We start from the raw sequence: 19933 nt of genomic DNA on the forward strand, positions 1-19933 counted from the left end.
TTAGGCATCTTTTCCCATGATGCATCACTCTGAGCAGACAGACAAATGCATGTACCAACCACATAGCAGCCGTATTTACTGCAACTGTTTGCTTGTGTATCTGCCTTTCCTGGACTAGACTTCTCTTAGGAGCCTGGACTCTGCTTTTTTAAAAATCTTGAGCTCTCCAAAGCTAATCTCAATTTTATATTTAATAAATACTGCATAAACACTTGTCAAATCAGCAGGTATTATGGCCTTCTCAGACACTGAGGGCATCTTCCCTAAAGAATTGTCATGGCAAGCCAGGACAGTTGTCTGGGAGAAGATGTATCAGTGCATCATGGAGAGCAAACCTTGAATATGGAGTATTTCTTTACATGTATAACTGGCCCAGTTTTGGCTTCTAGTAACTGTGGTTGACTATCTTTTTTTCTTTTCTTTTTTTAAATTTTTTTCTTAGTAAAATATGTAAATTTTTTTATATAATTTATTTTATTTTATTATTATTATTTTTTTTACTTTACAATATTGTATTGGTTTTGCCATACATCAACATGCGCCCGCCATGGGAATTTCCATTCTAGTGCTGTCTTTAATTTTCCAGAACACACCACGTTGAGGAGAGAAAATATTAATTTACCTGGACTTTTAATGACTGCGGACTTCTCGGAGCACTGGAGCAGAAAGACTGACCATCTGTGGGACATCGCTGGACCCAGGCTCTGCTGTTCTCCAGTGAGTGACCCCGCATGGGGAACTGCTTACTCCTCTGGTTACTGTTCCTCAGCAAAGACAGAAGGGAGTTGCCGGGCTGTGGCTCTTCCTGTGTTGGCGATGAAACTGTGCTGGACGCAGGAGTGGTAGTCTAACCCTGAGGCTATGTCAGCGCAGCCCTGGAGGAGGCACCTTCTAGATCTGATTAGTGTAGCCACAACCACCGAGTTTCTGAACAGGAGCCGAAGCACAAGTGTGAACGTCCTGAACAGAAGAATTTTGGAAGGGTGTGGGGGCTTCCAGGGTGGAGAGGACAGCCCAGCACCTGGGGCAGGGGTGATGGGAGAGGGCTGGGGTGGCTGGTTTCTGGAGGCTGCTGGGAGACCCCTCATATCAGGCAAAAGTGCCCCAGGCTTGAGTCATGGCCCTCAAGGCTTCAGCCTGCCCCCAGCCCCGGAAGGAGGTTCCTGGCTCAGGATGGCGGGGGAATTGAGACTGACACCCCACAGACTGTCATGGGGAGGGTGTTCCCCAGGCTTCGAGCTGGGTTTCAGAAGCAGTGACGTTCCAGAGACATGAACCTGCCATTCTGGGCACTTTGCCATGGTTGAAACCCCCTGTCGTCCTGTGACAGCAATTCAGCCAAGACCAGGAGGCAGTCAGATTTCATTTCGTGCTCTCAGGAGCCTCTGCCTGGCACCCACGGCTGCATCGTTGTGTGCTGGGCTCTCAGCTGGTGAGAGTGTGAACCTCGCAGGCCTTCACGGAAGGGGCCCCAGTGAGCATTCAGAGCGAGTGTGCGCCCACGGCTGGTGTGCACTCAGCCTCCCGACAGCTCCTGTGGGATCCCCCGTGCAGGCCGTGTGCCACACCCCCACCCTCCAGGCAGAGCAGACAGATTTCTCCACCCCAGGAATGTTAAAGCAAATGGCAAAGAAGAATGTTAAAGCAAGGGGAAACTGGCCTCTAACGTCAGCATCGCTGAGCTGTGCATACTTGGATAATCTCACTCATGTCTCTGGATTTCTGCTTGGTCATCTATAGAATCAGTGGTACAACCTACTTCGTTAGATTATATTGAATGTCCGTGGGCATCTGGAGCTGGGTCTTCTGCAAGGTAGTCCTTGGCATTTAAAGACATCCACTGGTCCTAGGAGACCTACACACTAGGCTGGAGGACAAACCTTCGTTACTTGGCAGCCACAGCGGGGCCATTCTTTGTTGTTTTTTTGTTGTGTAATGACTGATTCTCAGGAAAATGACTGTATGATTTGGTTAACTGCACAACACCCCACCTGACACCAAGGACTCGGAAAGCTTTGTGTCCCCCAGCCCAGAAGTGAGCAGGGAGCTGGCTCTGTTGTCACAGGCTCCTGAGGGGGTGTTCTCTGAGCCTTCTTCATGCACGACCCTTGGAATGTTCCGTGAAATCTACGTTTTCTTATATGGCGTTTTCAGTGTTGTGAAGGCTTACAGAAATAACTCACGCTTTTTTTTTTAATCATAAAAGTATAGGCTTGATTTTGGTTTGGAGGGAACTGAAAGCTCTCAGTGATTTTAAGTCAAAAACCATCAAGAAGTCTGTCAGCCTCTGTTTCTCTGTATCAGTGCTTTTCATAAATGTGCTCTTTGTTAACCGCAACAGGGATGCTGTCTTGGGAAAGTATTGACTCTTGTTCTAAACGCAGTGAACACCCATCACTAATTTGTTCTTTCCCTCCCCTTCCAATGACTCGCAGGCATCTATTAAAGATAAAATTAATTCACACCAAAAAATAGAAATCTAAAATTAAATATTTAATTAGAACTCTGATTTGCTTTAAAGATAGGTGGCATTGCACAGGCTATATTACACTCTCTGTATAATTTTTTTTGACAAAAAAAGATAACTGTTCATTTTAACAGGTCACTTTAATATTAATACATGTGTAATAGGATTGGAACTGAACGTCAGCTAGAGATGGTACATTGTACATTATTGGGAAAATTACAGTTTTGTATTGTAAAAACATTTATTTTTTTAACAATTTACCTACATTAATCAAAAAATTACAGCATATTTAATAATTTTACAAATTCTTCATAAAAAATATATCTCTGTACAAAAAGGTCATTTGCACCTACTTCATGTCAGCAGCATGTGGCGAGGTGGCGAGACGGGTGGCTGATGGCGATGGTTTCCTGATCATAATGCCAGCGTTCTTTCCCCTTTTTTATAATAGCTTTTTGTTTTTTTTTTGTGGTTGTTTACAAAATATTTTACAGAAGAAAAAAATTATTGCAGCTAGCCTGAAGAAAGGCAAGATGTGTGGGACAAGCAGCAGTTTGAACAGCTTTGAAGCACAGAACCTGTCCGGGGCTCCCGCCCTCCATGGGCTCTGGCTGCTCCCGGAAACAATCCTGCAGCCGGGCAGGAGGACGCACTTGCTGACGGCCTGGACCGAACCTCCAGCACCTCTCGGGAATCTGATCAACACTGCACACCCTGGGAAGAAACTGGGCAGAATTCTCGCACAAGAATTTCATGGGATACTTTTTTTTTTTTTAATAACATGCTCCAAACTGGCAACCGAGGACACTCTGACTTTGCACACAAAGGAGAATCACGTCTGATCTGATATGTGGTTTCTTGTATGTAAGTATGTCCTGTCGTGTCAGGGTTTTGTAACGTCATTGACCAGCAAGCAGGTCAGGGATGTGGAGAGAGACACTGATTCAGACTCTGAAGTCAGCATTTTGCACCTAGTTTGAATGACTCAAACCGCATATGTACACGCTATTATATTTATCTATATGTATGTATATATATACACCTCATATGTATAGTAACCCTGTTCTCCCCTGCACACAAAGACGCGACAGCTTCCTCCTGTCTTTTCTTTACCTCAGCTCCCTGGGTGTGCGAGGAGCCTGCCTCTAACTGACCTCATCTGGCCTAAGGAGAAGAAGCCATAAGGACTCCAGGCTACAAAGCCCTCTCGGTCCCACTGCCAGTCTGGCCAGGGCGAACCCTGGAGCTTCACGCTGAGGGTGGGAGAGGCTGGGAGAGGCCGGGGCCATGGAGCTTGGCCACACTTCCCAACAGCTGTGCCCTTCAAACAGGCAGCACAACAGTGAGTGCCCCATGGGTAAGAGCGACTGAAATGTTCAAATTGAAACTTTTGAAAGAATGAGCTATTATCCTGACATTTGTGTTTTTCCTTTCTCACTTTTCAAGCCCTGCATCGAAGCATGCAACAAACGCATCAGTCTTAAAGGTACGTATGAACATGTCCTCAAGAACCAAGTCTCTACCGATGCTGCCAAGGATGGACAAAGGGGACCTTCTCAGTAAGTGGAATGCGTACTTAAAACTCAGGTAATAACATACGCCTTGGCTTTAAAAAAAATTGTTTTTTTTTTTTTTAATCAAACAGCTGTAAGTAAAAATAAACATGATCTCCGAGTTTATTATGTAAACATCCTCACGGCTGCATCTTCTGCTTCCTGTCTGGGCTTTTACCGCCTTGGTAATCACACCTACTTTATTTATACTGTGATTCCTAATTTACCTGTGAAGAATTTTGAGCTCAGAAAAATCACCAAAGTTTTCTTTCCATCTGGGATTATACAGCATGAAACAGAAGAAATCTATAATAGTAATATCTAAACTGTGTCATCAGGAAAGAAGAGTGGGTGTGACTTTTCCTTGCCTCTAAAGGAACGCTTACTATTTTGATCATCCCGAAACTTTTCCACTGCATCCCAGGAATACACAGTCTTTTAACAGAAAATGAGAGGGATGGCAGCGAAAGAGAGAAATCACAGCAGAGGATGGACAGGAAGACTGTGTGGTGAGCCCAAACCCACAGGCAGGTCATGAGTGACCTAAAATAAATTACTATTCACATCTGTACATGGCACATAGAAAGTGCTGCAGACCTCCTGCTATGAAGTAGTGGAATATTGACGATCATGGGATGGGGACAAGACCAAAGAAAGGATGAGGGGAAATAAAAGGCCTCTGTTCTTTCGCAATGAATTCAACACAGCTGTGAAGCTAAAAGAAAGCAGTAATAAAATAAGTCTCTTCATATTATTTTTCCTTTTAAAACCTGTGCCATATCTGGGGATTTTTTTTCTTTTTTCTCACACGCTAACTAAACTGCAGCTGGAATGCTTAGCTTGACAGTATGGCAGGATGCTTATATACAATGGATAGTGTGTAGAAACCCCGTGTAAATAGTTTATTTTTTTTTTATCAGAATCTTAGTCATTCATAACACACTAGTGCAAAAAATTGTGCATCAAAAATTCTGCGAGAGAACAGCTGACTGGGAAGTTTGCAGATGGCCCTGGGGCGGCCCCGAGGTGAGCTGCGGGGCCCTCGAAGCTTGCCGGTCTCGGGGAGGACGGCGCAAAGCGTCTGCAGGTGTGTGCGGCTGCCGGAAAGGTGTCTTCTTCAGGAGGGCTTTTTTTTTTTCTTCTTTTTCCAGAATATTCATGGGGATTAAAAAAAAAAACAAAACAATGAACCCATACTGCGGTGCTACCATGTGTGGCCCAGAGGCCGTCCGGCGGAGGCTGCACTGAGAGGCAGCGGGGCCACACCAGGCGGGCAGGGCTGCCGGGCAAGGCCGCGCATCCCGGGCCGCGCCCTCCTCCGCGCGCCTGGGCCGCAGCTGGCGGCGGCGGGCCGCTCCGGGATGAGGGTCTGTCTGTGGCCCGCGCCCCCGCGTGCCGGGAGGGGCCGGAGGGGAGGGTTTGTGGCACCTGTGATCCCTGCTGTCCGTCGTCGGAGGTATGGCTATGAGGCGGCCGCCCGCGGGCTACACCACGGTGCACACCGTGTTCAGAGTCGTGTCAAACCGCACGGCCTTGGCCTCAGTGGGCTTTAAGTTCGTGTCGTACATGGGGTTCTCAAAGGAGGCCTGCCCGTTGCTGTTCTCGTGGCCCGCGTAGCCATTGTACTGGACCTTGGGTCTCGTCCTAGGGGCGGGAGACAAGAAGGGGGACAGGCCGTCAGGACCGCAGGGCCAGGCCCTGGGGAGAGACGCAGCGTCTGTAAACCGACGGCGGGGCTACGGTACCTGTGTTTGTAGAGGTAAAATGCAAACCCTGATAAGATGAGAGCGAAGAACGGAACTAGAATGGCAGCCGCCACAGAGCCGCTGCTGGTGCCTTGGTAGTGACTCGAGGAGTCCTGGTCGGAGCTCACGGGGTCTGGAAAAGAAAGGGAGCTTTAACCTGCCGTCAGTGTCCTCCTGCTCACCCAGAGACAGAGCGACAATCGGTTTATAAATACAGGTAGACTCGACAAGAAGCAGAAAGTGTTCCCATTCCATTGGGTAGCAGCTGACACTTCTTTGAAAGATTTTAACATCCATCTTAAGGAGTAAGACACAAAAAACTGGTGGTTCCTCATTTACCTTCAGCCCTGTGACAGTGTCGTGTTTCCAGTGTGAGAACAGCAAAGGGGGCTGTGGTTATATTGACTTTTGCTTATAGTTATATTGACTTTTGCTTATGGCTGTAGATACTCACATTTGTGTAAAGTCTAACTGAAGCATATACAGGGCTGTATCTGTCTATAGATGTGGGTAGCATGTGCTGTTTGCTCCAGCCCCAGGACAAATCACTGAAATTACACAAGAAGTCCAGGTGTCTATAGAAGTGGAATCACATTCATGTCTGACTCTGTGTGACCCCATGGACTGTAGCCCACCAGGCTCCTCTATCCATGGAATTCTATAGACCAGAATACTGGAGTGGGCAGCCATTCCCTTCTCCAGGGAAGCTTCCCAAATCAGGGATTGAACCCAGGTCTCTCACACTGCAGGTGGATTCTTTACCATCTGAGCCACCATGGAGACATGTGAATATCTTGGTGCAATCTACCTTTAGTGGCATAGATTCCAAAATTCATTATGAGTTTAGAAATCATCAAAGAATGCACGTCAATGTTATAAAGCAAGTTTCTATAAAATAAGTTCTGTCCATTAGAAGGGAAGGCAAGTATAAACATCTCAGACACCAGGCAGGCGATATGATCATTAATTTGTGTATCTCCACAGTGGAGAGTTCTGCACAGCACTGAGGAAGAAGCAAACACTAAAATTTCAGATCAGAGAACATTTATCAAGGGATTATTGCCAAATAAGTTTATTCTTAAAGAATTTACTTATAAAACACAATTTTGAAATGTATTTGGCTTAAATGCATGGAACCACTCAATGCATGTGTGTAGTTAATTATGACTGGGGTCATCTGAATATAGCAGAACTGTAAAATGAAGCTGACCTCGTTTCAAAGTATAGTTCCAGAATTTATGAGATGTTTCCTGTTCCATTTTTTTTTTAACAAAACACAAATACAAAGAAGTAATCAAATATTTAAAATAATTAAATAGCCTTTTAAAGAAATTTTCATAAAATCTTAAAAATGATATTGTCATCTCCTTCAGTAGATGGGCTTCCCAAGGTGACACTGGTGGTAAAAAATCCTCCTGCCAATGTAGGAGATGCAGGTTCAATCCCTGGGTCGGGAAGATCCCCTGGAAGCAGGCATGACAACCCACTCTGGTATTCTTGCCTGGAGAATCCCATGGACAGAGGAGCCTGGTGGGCTACAGTCCATGGGGTTGCAAAGAGTTGGACAGGACTGAGTGACCGAACATTCACACATACCTTCAGTAGATGCAGGATTATGCTACTCACTACCACCTCCAGTTCTTATGTAAACATGTTTTATCCTGGATGTTGGCACCTTGTAAATCAACCATACCTTTTGGCGATCCTCCTGTATCAGCATGTGTGATTCAGATTTAATTTTTCATTTTCAGGTGCATACACCAGCTGTCATGCACGGGAGATGTTAGATACTTGTTCTAAATCTCAGCACCCAGGAGATGGGCTTGTGAGCAGAGCCAGTGGGGTGCCCCCTCCCTGGGCACAGCGTTAGCATAAGTGATGCAGAGACTCAGGGCTGTGGTGGGGCTAGAGCCATGGGGACAGCATCAAGAGCTTCCTGGGGGTGGTGGTGCAGCAGGGCAGGCCTGTCAAGCCTGGGGGCCGGGTGCAGCAGTAACCCCAGCCACCAGGGGTGGCACTTTCCAGCCAGGAGAACCCAGTGCCGCTCAAAGGGCCTAGCTTCAGTGATTTATTGTGAGAGTGAAATGTCAGGACATCTCAGCTACTTAGAACCTTAGCCGCACAGTTTCCCCAGGACCCACATTTACTAGAAAATTGGTTGCATGATGCCCGGGTAGTTGTCTGGCCAGCTTTCCTCTTAAATCTCCAGTTCCTACAGTAGAACCTGGAACATAACAGTTGCTCAGTACATATTTGAGAAATGAAAAAATGGTGCTGTGTTTGTAGTGGTTCAGTATCTGCTGGTTTCCTTTAAGTTACCATGGCTCATTCTCCAGGTGTTTATAATTCTGTGCATCTCTGCTCATCCTGATAAATTTGTAGTCTGCTTAAATGAACCAAAGCCATTTTCTGTTATCTGCAAGCAAGACTATATATTTTTGGCCATAATAGATCTCAGACTTCCAATTAATAAAATCCTGGATAATGGACCTGCCACAGGAGACCTCACATCATGACACAGGGCAACATGAAAGGTCTTTTTGAATTAAACTCCTGACTTGACTCTGAAATTATTATGCTGTCTGGATCTCCTAGTTAATTTCAGTTATTTACCCATGTTTTAATAATTTAAAGGGTAATACATGCACATGATATTAATTAAAGTAGCATAAGCAGATATAAAAATAAATATGAAGATGATGGACATAAAGGGTCACGCCTTGGCTTTTGCACTAGTTTTCCTCTTTATGATTAACAAGGTCTTCAGTTTTGCTTTTGTTTGTGCTTTAGCGTCCTTCACATAATGTCCTAGTATAGTGTGTGTGTGTATATATGTATTTGTATTTATTTATTTGGCTGCACTGGGTCTTAGTTGCGGCATGCAGGATCTAGTTCCCTGATGAGGAATGGAACCAGGGCCCCCAGCATGGGGTGTGCGGTGTCTAGGCTGCTGGGCCACCAGGAAAGTCCCTCGTGTATTATTAATATACATGACTATTCTCTGTTCTTACTTTCCTAAAATATGGGTATACTATTTACTTTTTTTTAAATTTGCCTTTTTAAACTTAACCATATATTTGTGAGGGCTTCCCTGGTGACTCAGTGGGTAAAACGTCTGCCTACAATGCGGGAGACCCAGGTTCGATCCCTGGGTCGGGAAGATCCCCTGGAGAAGGAAATGGCAACCCACTCCAGTACTCTTGCCTGGAAAATCCCATGGACTGAGAAGCCTGGTAGGCTACAGACCGTGGGGTCACAAAGAGTCAGACACGACTGAGTGACAATTATTATTATAATTATGTATTTGTGAAGTTCTTCCATCTGCGCATGTGCATGTAATTGTTTTTAGGTGTGCAGTATTCTATTAATTGGCTAAACCAGAATTTATTTAGCCAGTTTGCTGCTGAAGAACATTTGGTTCATTTCTAGCCTTTCTCTGTGATGCCACCATGAAATCCCCTTTCTGCAGCAATGCATCAGCAGGAGGCTGAATATACAGGATAGATTCTAAGAAGTAAAGCACTGCCCAACAGAACGTGTACCTTGTAGCATTGCTCAGTTCAGTTCAGTTGCTCAGTCGTGTCCAACTCTTTGCGACCCTATGAATAGCAGCACACCAGGCCTCCCTGTCCATCACCAACTCCTGGAGTTTACCCAAACTCATGTCTATCGAGTTGGTGATGCCATCCAGCCATCTCATCCTCTGTTGTCCCCTTCTCCTCCTGCCCCCAATCCCTCTCAGCATCAGGGTCTTTTCCAATGAGTCAACTCTTCGCATGATGTGGCCAAAGTATTGGAGCTTCAACTTCAGCATCAGTTCTTCCAATGAATACCCAGGACTGATCTCCTTTAGGATGGACTGGTTGGATCTCCTTGCAGTCCAAGGGACTCTCAAGAGTCTTCTCCAACACCACAGTTCTCAGTCTTACCTAATCTCTCTCCAAAGTGGCATCCCGATTTCCTCCCAATCCATCTCAGGAGAGACCTGGACACTGTGTCCAATCTCCGCCCGCCCACGCCCCCTGCCTCCATCCTTGCCTCTCGCTGCCCCACTTCTGCACATGATTACCACTGCTGCTGCCCTAGGAAATCAGATGCAGTGTGCAGCTGTTTTCTCAGTTGTGCTTCTTAAGAATGAAGGTGAGTGTCTTTTCACGTTATAGACTGGAGCACTACTGAAAGAAATGCACATACTGTAGAATTCACCCTTTTAATGCTAGGGTGCAAGAATTCACCCTTTTAATTCAAGAGTTTTCTTTTTTACTATTAAAAATGTGGGGGTTTGATGCTGCAGTGATCACCACAACCTATGTGAGAACATTGCTGTCGCCCCTAAAATTGAACAGAGGCCCTCAGCAGTCAATCCTCTGTACTCCAGCTTTAGGCAACCACTGCTCTACTCTCAGTCTGTATAGATTTGGCTGCTCTGGATACAGCATATAAATACAAGAACTCAGTATGTGTTTTTTGGTGAGTGGCTTCTCGTATTTAGCATGACGTTTTCAAGATAATATCGACAGTATGCATGCGCCACATGCTGTTGATCTGTTCACTGCTGATGGACACTTGGGTTGTTTCCACATTTGGACAATTGGGAATAATGCTGGTATAAACATTCATGTGTAGATTTATGTGTGAACATGTGTTTCCTAGTTCTCTTGTCATATGTGTTGGAGTGGAAATGCTGAACCTTGTGGAAGCCTCATGTTTCAACTACCTGATGAATGACTGCCAGGCAGTTTTCCACAGCAACCACACCATCATCACTTTTGCATCAGCATGGTATGAGCCTCCTAATTGCTGCACATCTTTGCTTCCACTTATTTCTTGTCATTATGATCTCAGCCACCCAAGTGGGTGTGAGGTGGTTTTGATTTGTGTTTCCCTAATGATTAATGATGTTGAGCATCTTTTCATTTACTTGTTGGTCATTTTTATCTCTTTGGAGAAATGTGTATTCAAATTGGTTGCCAGTGTTCTAATTAGGTTGTTTGCCTGCTAAACGTGTGCTTGAGGAGACCTTATGAATAGCTGAGAAAAGAAGAGAAGCTAAAGGCAAAGGAGAAAAGGAAAGATGTATCTATTTGAAGAGTTCCAAAGAATAGCGTGGAGAGATGAGAAAGCCTTCCTAAGTGAACAATGCAAAGAAATAGAGGAAAACAATAGAATGGGAAAGGCTTGAGATCTCTTCAAGAAAATTAGAGATACCAAGGGAATACTTCATGCAAAGATGGGCTCAATAAAGGACAGAAATGGTATAGACCTAACAGAAGCAGAAGATATTAAGAAGAGGTGGCAAGAATACACAGAAGAACTATACAAACAAAGATCTCTATGACCCAGATAACCACGATGATATGATCACTCAACTGGAGCCAGACATCCTAGAATGAGAAGTCAAGTCAGCCTTAGGGGATATCACTATGAACAAAGCTAGTGGAGGTGACGGAATTCCAGTTGAGCTATTTCAAATCCTAAAAGATGATGCTGTGCAAGTGCTGCACTCGATATGCCAGCAAATTTGGAAAACTCAGCAATGGCCACAGGACTGGAAAAGGTCAGTTTTCATTCCAATCCAAAAGGTAATGCCAAAGAATGCTCAAACTACTGCACAACTGCATTCATCTCACGTGCTAGCAAAGTAATGCTCAAAATTCTGCAAGTCAGGCTTCAATAGTATGTGAACCGTGAACTTCCAGATGTTGAAGCTGGATTTAGAAAAGGCAGAGGAACCAGAGATGAAATGGCCAACATCCATTGGATCATCAAAAAAGCAAGAGAGTTCCAGAAAAACATCTACTTCTGCTTTATTGACTACACCAAAGCCTGTGACTATGTGGATCACAACAAACTGTGGAAAATGAATACCAGACCACCTGACCTGTCTCCTGAGAAATCTGTATGCAGGTCAAGAAGCAACAGTTAGAACTGGACATGGAACAACAGACTGGTTCCAAATAGGAAAAGGAGTAAGTCAAGGCTATATTTTGTCACCCTGCTTATTTAACTTATATGCAGAGTACATCATGCGAAATGCCAGGCTGGATGAAGTACAAGCTGGAATCAAGATTGCTGGGAGAAACATCAGTAACCTCAGATATGCAGATGACACCACCCTAATGGCAGAAAGCGAAGAACCAAAGAGCCTCTTGATGAAAGTAAAAGAGGAGTGTGAAAAAGTTGGCTTAAAACCCAACATTCAGAAAACTAAGATCATGGCATCTGGTCCCATCATGGCAAGTAGATGGGAAAACAATGGAAACAGTGAGAGACTTTATTTTGGGGGGGCTCCAAAATCTCTGCAGATGGTGACTGCAGCTATGAAATTCAAAGACGTTTGCTCCTTGGAAGAAAAGCTATGACCAACCAAGACAGCATATTATAAAGCAGAGACATTACTTCACCAACAAAGGTCCGTCTAGTCAAAGCTATGGTTTTTCCAGTAGTCATGTATGGATGTGAGCGGTGGATCACAAAGAAAGCTGAGCATTGAAGAATTGATGCTTTTGAACTGTGGTGTTGGAGAAGACTCTTGAGAGTCCCTTGGACTGCAAGGGGATCCAACCAGTCCATCCTAAAGGAAATCAGTCCTGAATATTCATTGGAAGGACTGATGCTGAAACTGAAACTCCAATACTTTGGCCACCTGATGTGAAAAACTAACTCATTAGAAAAGACCCTGATGCTGGGAAAGATTGAGGGCTGGAGGAGAAGGGGATGAGATAGTTGGATGGCATCACTGACTTGATGGACATGAGTTTGAGTAAACTCTGGGAGCTGGTGATGGACAGGGAAGCCTGGCATGCTGCAGTCCATGGGGTCACAAAGAGTCAGACATGACTAAGCAACCAAACTGAACTGAAATGTGTACTATTTAGCAATAGGGTTTATATATTCTGGATACATGTGTCTGAGTAGATACATGGCTTGTACTTTCTCCCATTCTGATTGGGGGGGTGTAATAGGGGGGCTAGATTTTCTTAATATTTATTTTCATTTGGTTGACCGTTCCACATCTTAGTTGCGGCATGCAGTATCTAGTTCCCTGACCAGGGATCAAACCTGGGCCCCCATTGGAGAATGGAGTCTTAGCCACTAGACCACTAGGGAGGTCCTTGGGGCTTCGATTTTAATGGGGAAACCAATTTATTTTTGTTTCTTACACAATTTTTGCATTAGAGATGCCTTTCAAACTAACTTGCTTTAGTATCCATTTCGGAGAAGGCAATGGCACCCCACTCCAGTAATTTTGCCTAGAAAATCCCATGGATGGAGGAGCCTGGTACGCTGCAGTCCATGGGGTCATTAGAGTCGGACACGACTGAGCGACTTCACTTTCACTTTTCACTTTCATGCAATGGAGAAGGAAATGGCAACCCACTCCAGTGTTCTTGCCTGGAGAATCACAGGGACGGGGAAGCCTGGTGGGCTGCTGTCTACGGGGTTCCACAGAGTCAGACACGACTGAAGTGATGCAGCAGCAGTATCCATTTAAAGATAATCACTTTTTTTTTTTAAATTTATCTACTGACTGGAGACAATTAAGAGGTTGCTTATTTTTATCCATAAAAATAGAGTGTAGCCATAACTCTGAAATGAATGGCTGTTGTTGAAACATTACTTACACATAGACTTTTCCTCATTAGTTGAATGGGAGACTTGCTTGTGATTCACATTATTTTGTGAGCCAAATTGTTTTTCCTGACAATAAGCTCATCATCACATGAGAAGATCACTTGTTAAAGCAAGCTGTTCTTTTGTTAGATTAAAAAGAAATGGGGCAGTGCAAAAAAATTCTCAACAGCAAAGTGATGATTCTGGTCAGGCTGACTAGATCAGTAAACTCTGCCATCCACGGAGTATTGTGCACGGCTCGCTGGGGTGTCCTTAGACGGAATTACTAGAGCATGTGCCTCGGAGAAAGGAGGGCAGATAACCACAGGGTTTGGCTCAGAGCAAGAGAAAACTTCACCATCATTAGTGCTGGCCTATTTTCATTATCTCAAAATAATGTGACCCCATTGAAAGCTCCATCTCAGCCATGGCTGACATTGTAATTTAAAGCTCTTCTATGTAAAAGTTCTTAATTTGGAAAGGTGGGTTTAGAGTATTGTATTATTAATTGTATAATTAATTGTATGATCCCTTTTGGTCAAGTTTTTTTTTTTTTTTTCCAAGCATGATATTATACAGTTTGATATATATTTCCTTTAGAATCCCTCAGGATGCTGATAAAGGCTTTATGAAATGAGCACATCAGTGACAACCATCACCGAATACTACACTCATGTTCCTCTGAAAGACTGCTTGGCATCAAATCCTACACAGTGGAACTCCTCTATGTACAATTAATACGTTAGGAGCATTCTGTAAGTAAAGTAGAAAGTAGCTGATAGTAACATGGCACTCATCTCATTATAAAAATTGCCTCTTCTCATCTTTGTTAGCAGCAACATGAGTAAGGACGTGTGTGAGAAGAGCTTTAGCACAAAGCAAACCCTCATGTTGACTCAATCTTCCCAGCAACCGGGAACTGACTCTCTACTGAGATTTCAGATGACGAAATAGGCTCCAGAGTGTTGTAATTCCTCCTGGATCACAGAACTAGCAAGTGGATGAGGTAAGCTGCACATCTAGTAGTTTTTTTCATACATTTTTCTTGTCTAATTACTAAGATATACATCAAGTACTTGAGAAAGACATAAAGAAGGCAGGCAAGCAGATTTGTCCCTTCTATCTAGAGCAAACTTCTTTCTCATATATATAAGTCACAAACACCATTCCACATCAATATGTAATCTTTGTTCTCTAATGACATATATTGAATTAAACTGTCTTACATTTAATATAACACATTGCATAAGATTGATGTAAGAAGCAATTCATTTATGATATATGTGTGAGATATGCAGGTTATTTCTAATTTCAACTATTAAGAATAGTCCTGCTGTACACATACCTGAATATGCAAAAAATCATGGTCACACTTGTTTGATTAAAAATCTTAGAGATAGAATTTTTTATAAAAGATTATTGTCAAATTATAGACATCTACTCACACACTCACCAAAAATGAACACCCAAGTGCCTTTTTCTAGTCCACACCGAATCTGACATTCTCATAGCTGAACATGATCTATCTTTGTTACCATAATACATATTTTTCAAGTTAATATCTTTTCATAGTTTATTGGCCATTTTAAATTACTCTTTCTTAATGATATTCTTAGGGTAATATAGTGTGTTTATTCTTTGAATTTCCATTTTGCTTTCTTCCCATATTTCAAAGTATTTCTTTGTATATTAAAGATATTCTGTGTCTGGCATATTTATGTCAGCTGATATTTCCTGTTTTGCTTGCTGAGGAGAAAGATTTTTTCATCCAGTTGTAAAATATGTGTCTCTCCTGTTATTTTTGTTTCTGTTTCTTTCCAGTCACATTTTCTATTGCATTCAGCTCAGTCACCTGCAGACCACCCTGATATTTGATTTGAAAAATCATGTAAGTGCAGCATACCTTGCCTTTCCAGCTTGAATTTCCCAAAGTCTTTTCCGTGTATGTCACCTTGAAAAGTAAACCCTCCTCTTTCAAGTCCGGATGATACCTGATACACGTGAAAAGGAAGAAAACAACAAAAATTAACCATAACCTCTTCTTTTATAATAATATAAATATTATTTCTCCTATTTAAACATTAATGGTTAGTTATTTTAAACATTTGTTATTCCTTTGAGATTCTCATTTATAGTTAAAATTGAGAAATACAGATATGAACTTTCAACTACCAAACTCTGTCTAATTTTGATGTCCAAAACAGTAGTAAAATTTACACCTTATTTATATGTTTAGTATCCTTGGTAAGGGGGACACACATACGAATCACCTCCGAGCCTGCATTATGTAAAACTCACTGTGTCACAGCTGCTGTCTCCTGTGTATCACGTGAGGCCCTTTACACTCGAGTTTGATGATGAATTAGTGCAGAAGCATTGGATTAACTTGTGAGAGAGACCATGAAGGGGCACCGGGGTCTCTCTTGGCACGTGCAGGGTGGTTACTGTGGCTTTGGGGAAAGTCTGGCTCCACTGTCACAGTGGGGTGTGGTCTGCACCTAAGCTCTTGTGTGTCTGACAGGAGCAGCCTGTCGCTCCGGGCCGGTTTCTTTCTGGTCTCAGAGACGGCTTTCTTCCATCAGATGATGAAGGGGTGACACTGCTGCAAGGCCAGGGCGAGGGCCCTGAGTTTTCACGGTGCAGACAGGACCCAGGTCATCTTGGAAGGAATCCCCGTTGGTGCCCCCAACTCTGTGCAGACATGATGATTAGAAAACCCTCCAGGAAGTACTCACATAACCATCCAGTCCCCAGTTGTCATTCTCAAAGTTGCTGACGAAAATATCCACTGGACCTTTTATCTGAAAAGCTTTCAGAAGTAAGTGGGCCTCCTCCTTCTTGTAAACACCTAGGAAAGGAGTATGGGTTATTCTTACATCGCAGAAATGCTTATGGTCAGGAAGGTAGGCACTTGGCCCATTTATGTGGAATATGATATAGAGAGGATAGTGTTTTCAATAACAGCGATTAGTGTTTCTATTTTTAAAGTTTAGCTGTAGTCCTCCTTTTTCCCTAAAAATCACGTCTTATTGAAGTCATTGTCTGTCTCGAGTAAGTATTGTCTACTTCACACAATTCAACATCTTTATCCCACAGGAGGAAAAAAAGTAATATACGTTCACTTATATTAAGTTTTTTAAATTCATCATTTTTATTCCGTTTGTACTCACTTCTGAGGACAGGGGTATGTGTTATAGAAAAGAATAAGATACAAGACCTAGGGGATTAAACTACTGTGTATGAAATAAACAAGCTAGAAAGATATATTGTATATTACAGGTAATATACCAGATATTTTACAATAACTTTAAATGGAGACTAATCTACAAAAATATTGAATCACTAAAAAAATGATGTCTTGATAAAAACAGCTATGCTGAATGGACACGTGGAGAGTTTGTACACAATTCTTACAAAATTTCAGCATGGGAAAATGTAACTATTTCTAAATCAATTAAGAAAAAAAGAGAGAGACCATAAAAATAGCCCCAAATATAGCTACTTATATAGATGAACTGTGCTTATTAAAATGAAATGAACAGCTTCATGGACAAAGGTCCACTGAATGACTGCTGAATGGTTTCATCCAGGGCATCCGGATGTGTATTGGGGATGTGGGGGGATGTGCCCGCAGCTATGGCTAGTTCCCTACCCAAAGGAGGAACCAAATGAATAAGTAAACAAAGAAATGAACAGATATTAAATAATAATAATAATGAACCCAAAAGCCTTCTGTGCAGAGAGACAGGCTCAAGGGAAGGTCACACTGTTTCAGGAACGCCAACAGTTAATTCCCACTTTCTCTCATTAGAGAAACAGACCTCTAAAAACATTGCAGGAAGACTGTCCACTGGCCAGTCACACAAGAGGAATGGAACCCATGGACAATAAAGACCCATGGATGGGGAGGACCACCTAACGAGTTGACTCTGGGCTGCTGTCCATTGCCACCATCAGCAGCTCTGTGTTCTTGGCACACAGTTTGTGGAACCCCACTTCCACAAACTCTTAGTAAAGATATATATATATATATATATATATGTATTCAGGAGATTTTTATGGTGTTTAAATTATAGCACCCCATAGGACACCAGGTCCTGGCTGGCTTTCCAGGAGCATGACTTGTCCTTCCTCCTGTATGCTTCTTCGCAATCAGACTGTACACAGCGGGTGGACTTCTGTCTAGCCACTGGGCCTCAGTCTGAACAACTCTTGATACAAACTTTTCTCCAGATCCAAACCTAACTGCATCAAAGTCACACTGGAGAACATTTCCTTTGGGAAAAAAGTCCAAACTCCATGAAGAAAAATATTATCCAAAGGACCTGGGTTAGCCTAAGAAATCTGAATATTTTACAAAGTCTCAGTTATTCTGATCCAGGACTAGATTTGAGATCCCAGTCTATCTATTTATACATTCACAGGGTCAAGGTGCAACGCAATTTCGGGGACCCTAGATCATGAATTCATAAATAGGTACCTGTTAAAAATCTGTGAGTATGGATTATTTTTCTTTTCCTAAATCCAGAGTGTGTGCACTGTTTTTAGGTGTTTTCCCAGGGCTTCCCTGGCGGCTCAGATGGTAAAGAATCTGCCTGCAATGCAGGAGACCTACGTTTGATCCCTGGGTTGGGAAGATCCCCTGGAGGAGGGCATGGCAACCCACTGCAGTATTCTTGCCTGAAGAATCCCCATGGACAGAGGAGCCTGGCAGGCCAAGGTCCATGGGGTCACAGAGTCGGACACAATGCAGTGACTAAGCACAACGCAGCAACAGCCAGGGGAGCAGGGAAGTGAGACATGAGGGATGGAGGAGTCCCGAGCGGCTCTCATACTTTGTGGGGTGAACCGTGTGTGTGTCCGGTCATCAGTGACGTGTGGGTGCCCCTCGGGGGCCCTTTGTGTTCAGAACCCAGGCTGGGACTTGTGGATAACTCAGTCTGAACCCTTTGGAAGTTGGTCTATAAAAAAGGATACACTGTTATAAGTGAGATAATTTAGAAAGAAAAAAAGGCAGTAGGTTCAGTCTCAAGGTGATTCTGTGTCCTGTGGGTTGATGCTCTCAACCCACGTGGGCTGGAGATTCTAATCACTGAGATCCTGACCGCAGAGCTCAAATCCTACTCCTGCCCTGTCACTTAGGAAGGCTGCTTAGTTTTCCTGGGTATCTCTTTTTCTTTAACCAGTAAAAAAAGAAAAAAAAAAAAGAAGTGTTTAATAATAATACTTAAATCACAAGATTGATGCAAGAAGGAAATGAACAATATATATATAAAGCACTTAAAAGTGTCTCTTGCTTAAAAATAAACCAGAGTTGGTTCTTTTCTTTTTAATTGTTTTTTTAAACTGAGACACATCAATAAAAGCTCACCAGGAGCAAATAAGTTTTAAAGAATGACAGCAAGGGTATATCAAAGCTGTGAATTTTGAAGATGTGACTGTCTGGACATTCATCTTACATCTTTGATGTAACATGATCTGTGTGTAATCTGGAGAAAATTAATTTGCTTTTCTGTACTGGTTTTGTAACCTTTTAAATGAGGAAACAGCACCATCCTGCCCCAGTCACTGAGATGACCTAGTGAGAGGCAGCAGGTGCAAAGCCCAAGTAACATCAGCCAGCACTTGGCCCGTGTTGGGGCCCCCTTTGCCAGAAGACTGATGGAGGGTCTGGTGAGGGAGCTCCCTGGGTACCTACCTGTCAACTTCAGCTCCCCCTGGGAGTCAGTGAACGTCGCATTCACTTTGCTGCTAGTTGCATTGAACCAATCGACAGTTAGGGTCGCAGGCTGTCTTTTCCCTAAATATTCGTAATATCCCTTCCACACCGAATGGATGAAAAACACATCTGAAGGAACTGTGGGGGGAAAAAACAGACAAATGTTAGCACACACAGAACAGTTACATTAGACGTTTTACTACACAGAAGGCATAGCACTGCTCATTAAGACGGCACAACAGTGGCGATGGTGATGACGAAGAAGACCTGTGTCCATGTCCCTTCACAGCAGGTTTGTAAGAGTCAGGTGAGCCGGGTGGGAGCAGGCAGGTTACTGTGACATGCAGTCATCTGTCACTGGGGTGGATGCCAGTGCACCTGTGTTACCAGATCCACAAGGGCCAGCGTGTGTGGTGAACTGGGACTGCAGACACTAGGTAAGGTCTCATCAGCCAGGCTGAGCTGGAAATCACTACTGCCGTGTCACTGACTATCCGAGTGCACTTGCTGTGGGAAGACTTAGGAGGCTCAGAGGAACTGACGTCTGCCAGGGCCCTTCTGCCCTCAGAAAGCCTGCACTTCACAGCACCACTTTGACTGCACAGACCCGGCTTATGGAAACAAAGATGCTTTATTTCCCAAGATCTTTATTTTGTAAGTAAAGCCAATCTCTCATCTAGCTCTTCTGCCCTACTCTAATCCCCCTGATGAGAAATAGTCCAGAATTGGTAAGAAAGCTAGACTAAATGATGTCAAAAACCAAAGGCAAACTGTCTTCTTAAAATATTACAATTCATCTGGGACAGGAATTCTTACAAAGATTATTGAGCTATTC

At 43.4% G+C, this 19933-nt stretch overlaps 1 protein-coding gene across 3 annotated transcripts in view; it reads right to left on the reverse strand.

The window, feature by feature from the left end:
- Positions 1–2480: 2480 nt before the first annotated feature.
- Positions 2481–19933, reverse strand: part of CSMD1 (CUB and Sushi multiple domains 1) — a 2076272-nt gene continuing 2058819 nt past the window's right edge. For 2 of the 3 annotated variants that reach the window (XM_027530260.1, XM_027530259.1), the window contains 5 exons: positions 19078–19236; positions 16115–16227; positions 15283–15370; positions 5766–5898; positions 2481–5664 (listed from right to left, as the gene is read on the reverse strand). In XM_027530260.1, coding sequence (XP_027386061.1) covers positions 5505–5664; positions 5766–5898; positions 15283–15370; positions 16115–16227; positions 19078–19236 — 653 coding nt within the window. In that variant the 3' untranslated portion in view covers positions 2481–5504. The remainder of the gene's footprint in view (positions 5665–5765; positions 5899–15282; positions 15371–16114; positions 16228–19077; positions 19237–19933) is intronic. The other variant, XR_003509135.1, reaches the window with a different exon arrangement.

The sequence above is a fragment of the Bos indicus x Bos taurus genome, chromosome 27 (assembly GCF_003369695.1).
Source record: "Bos indicus x Bos taurus breed Angus x Brahman F1 hybrid chromosome 27, Bos_hybrid_MaternalHap_v2.0, whole genome shotgun sequence".
Classification (NCBI taxonomy): domain Eukaryota; kingdom Metazoa; phylum Chordata; class Mammalia; order Artiodactyla; family Bovidae; genus Bos; species Bos indicus x Bos taurus.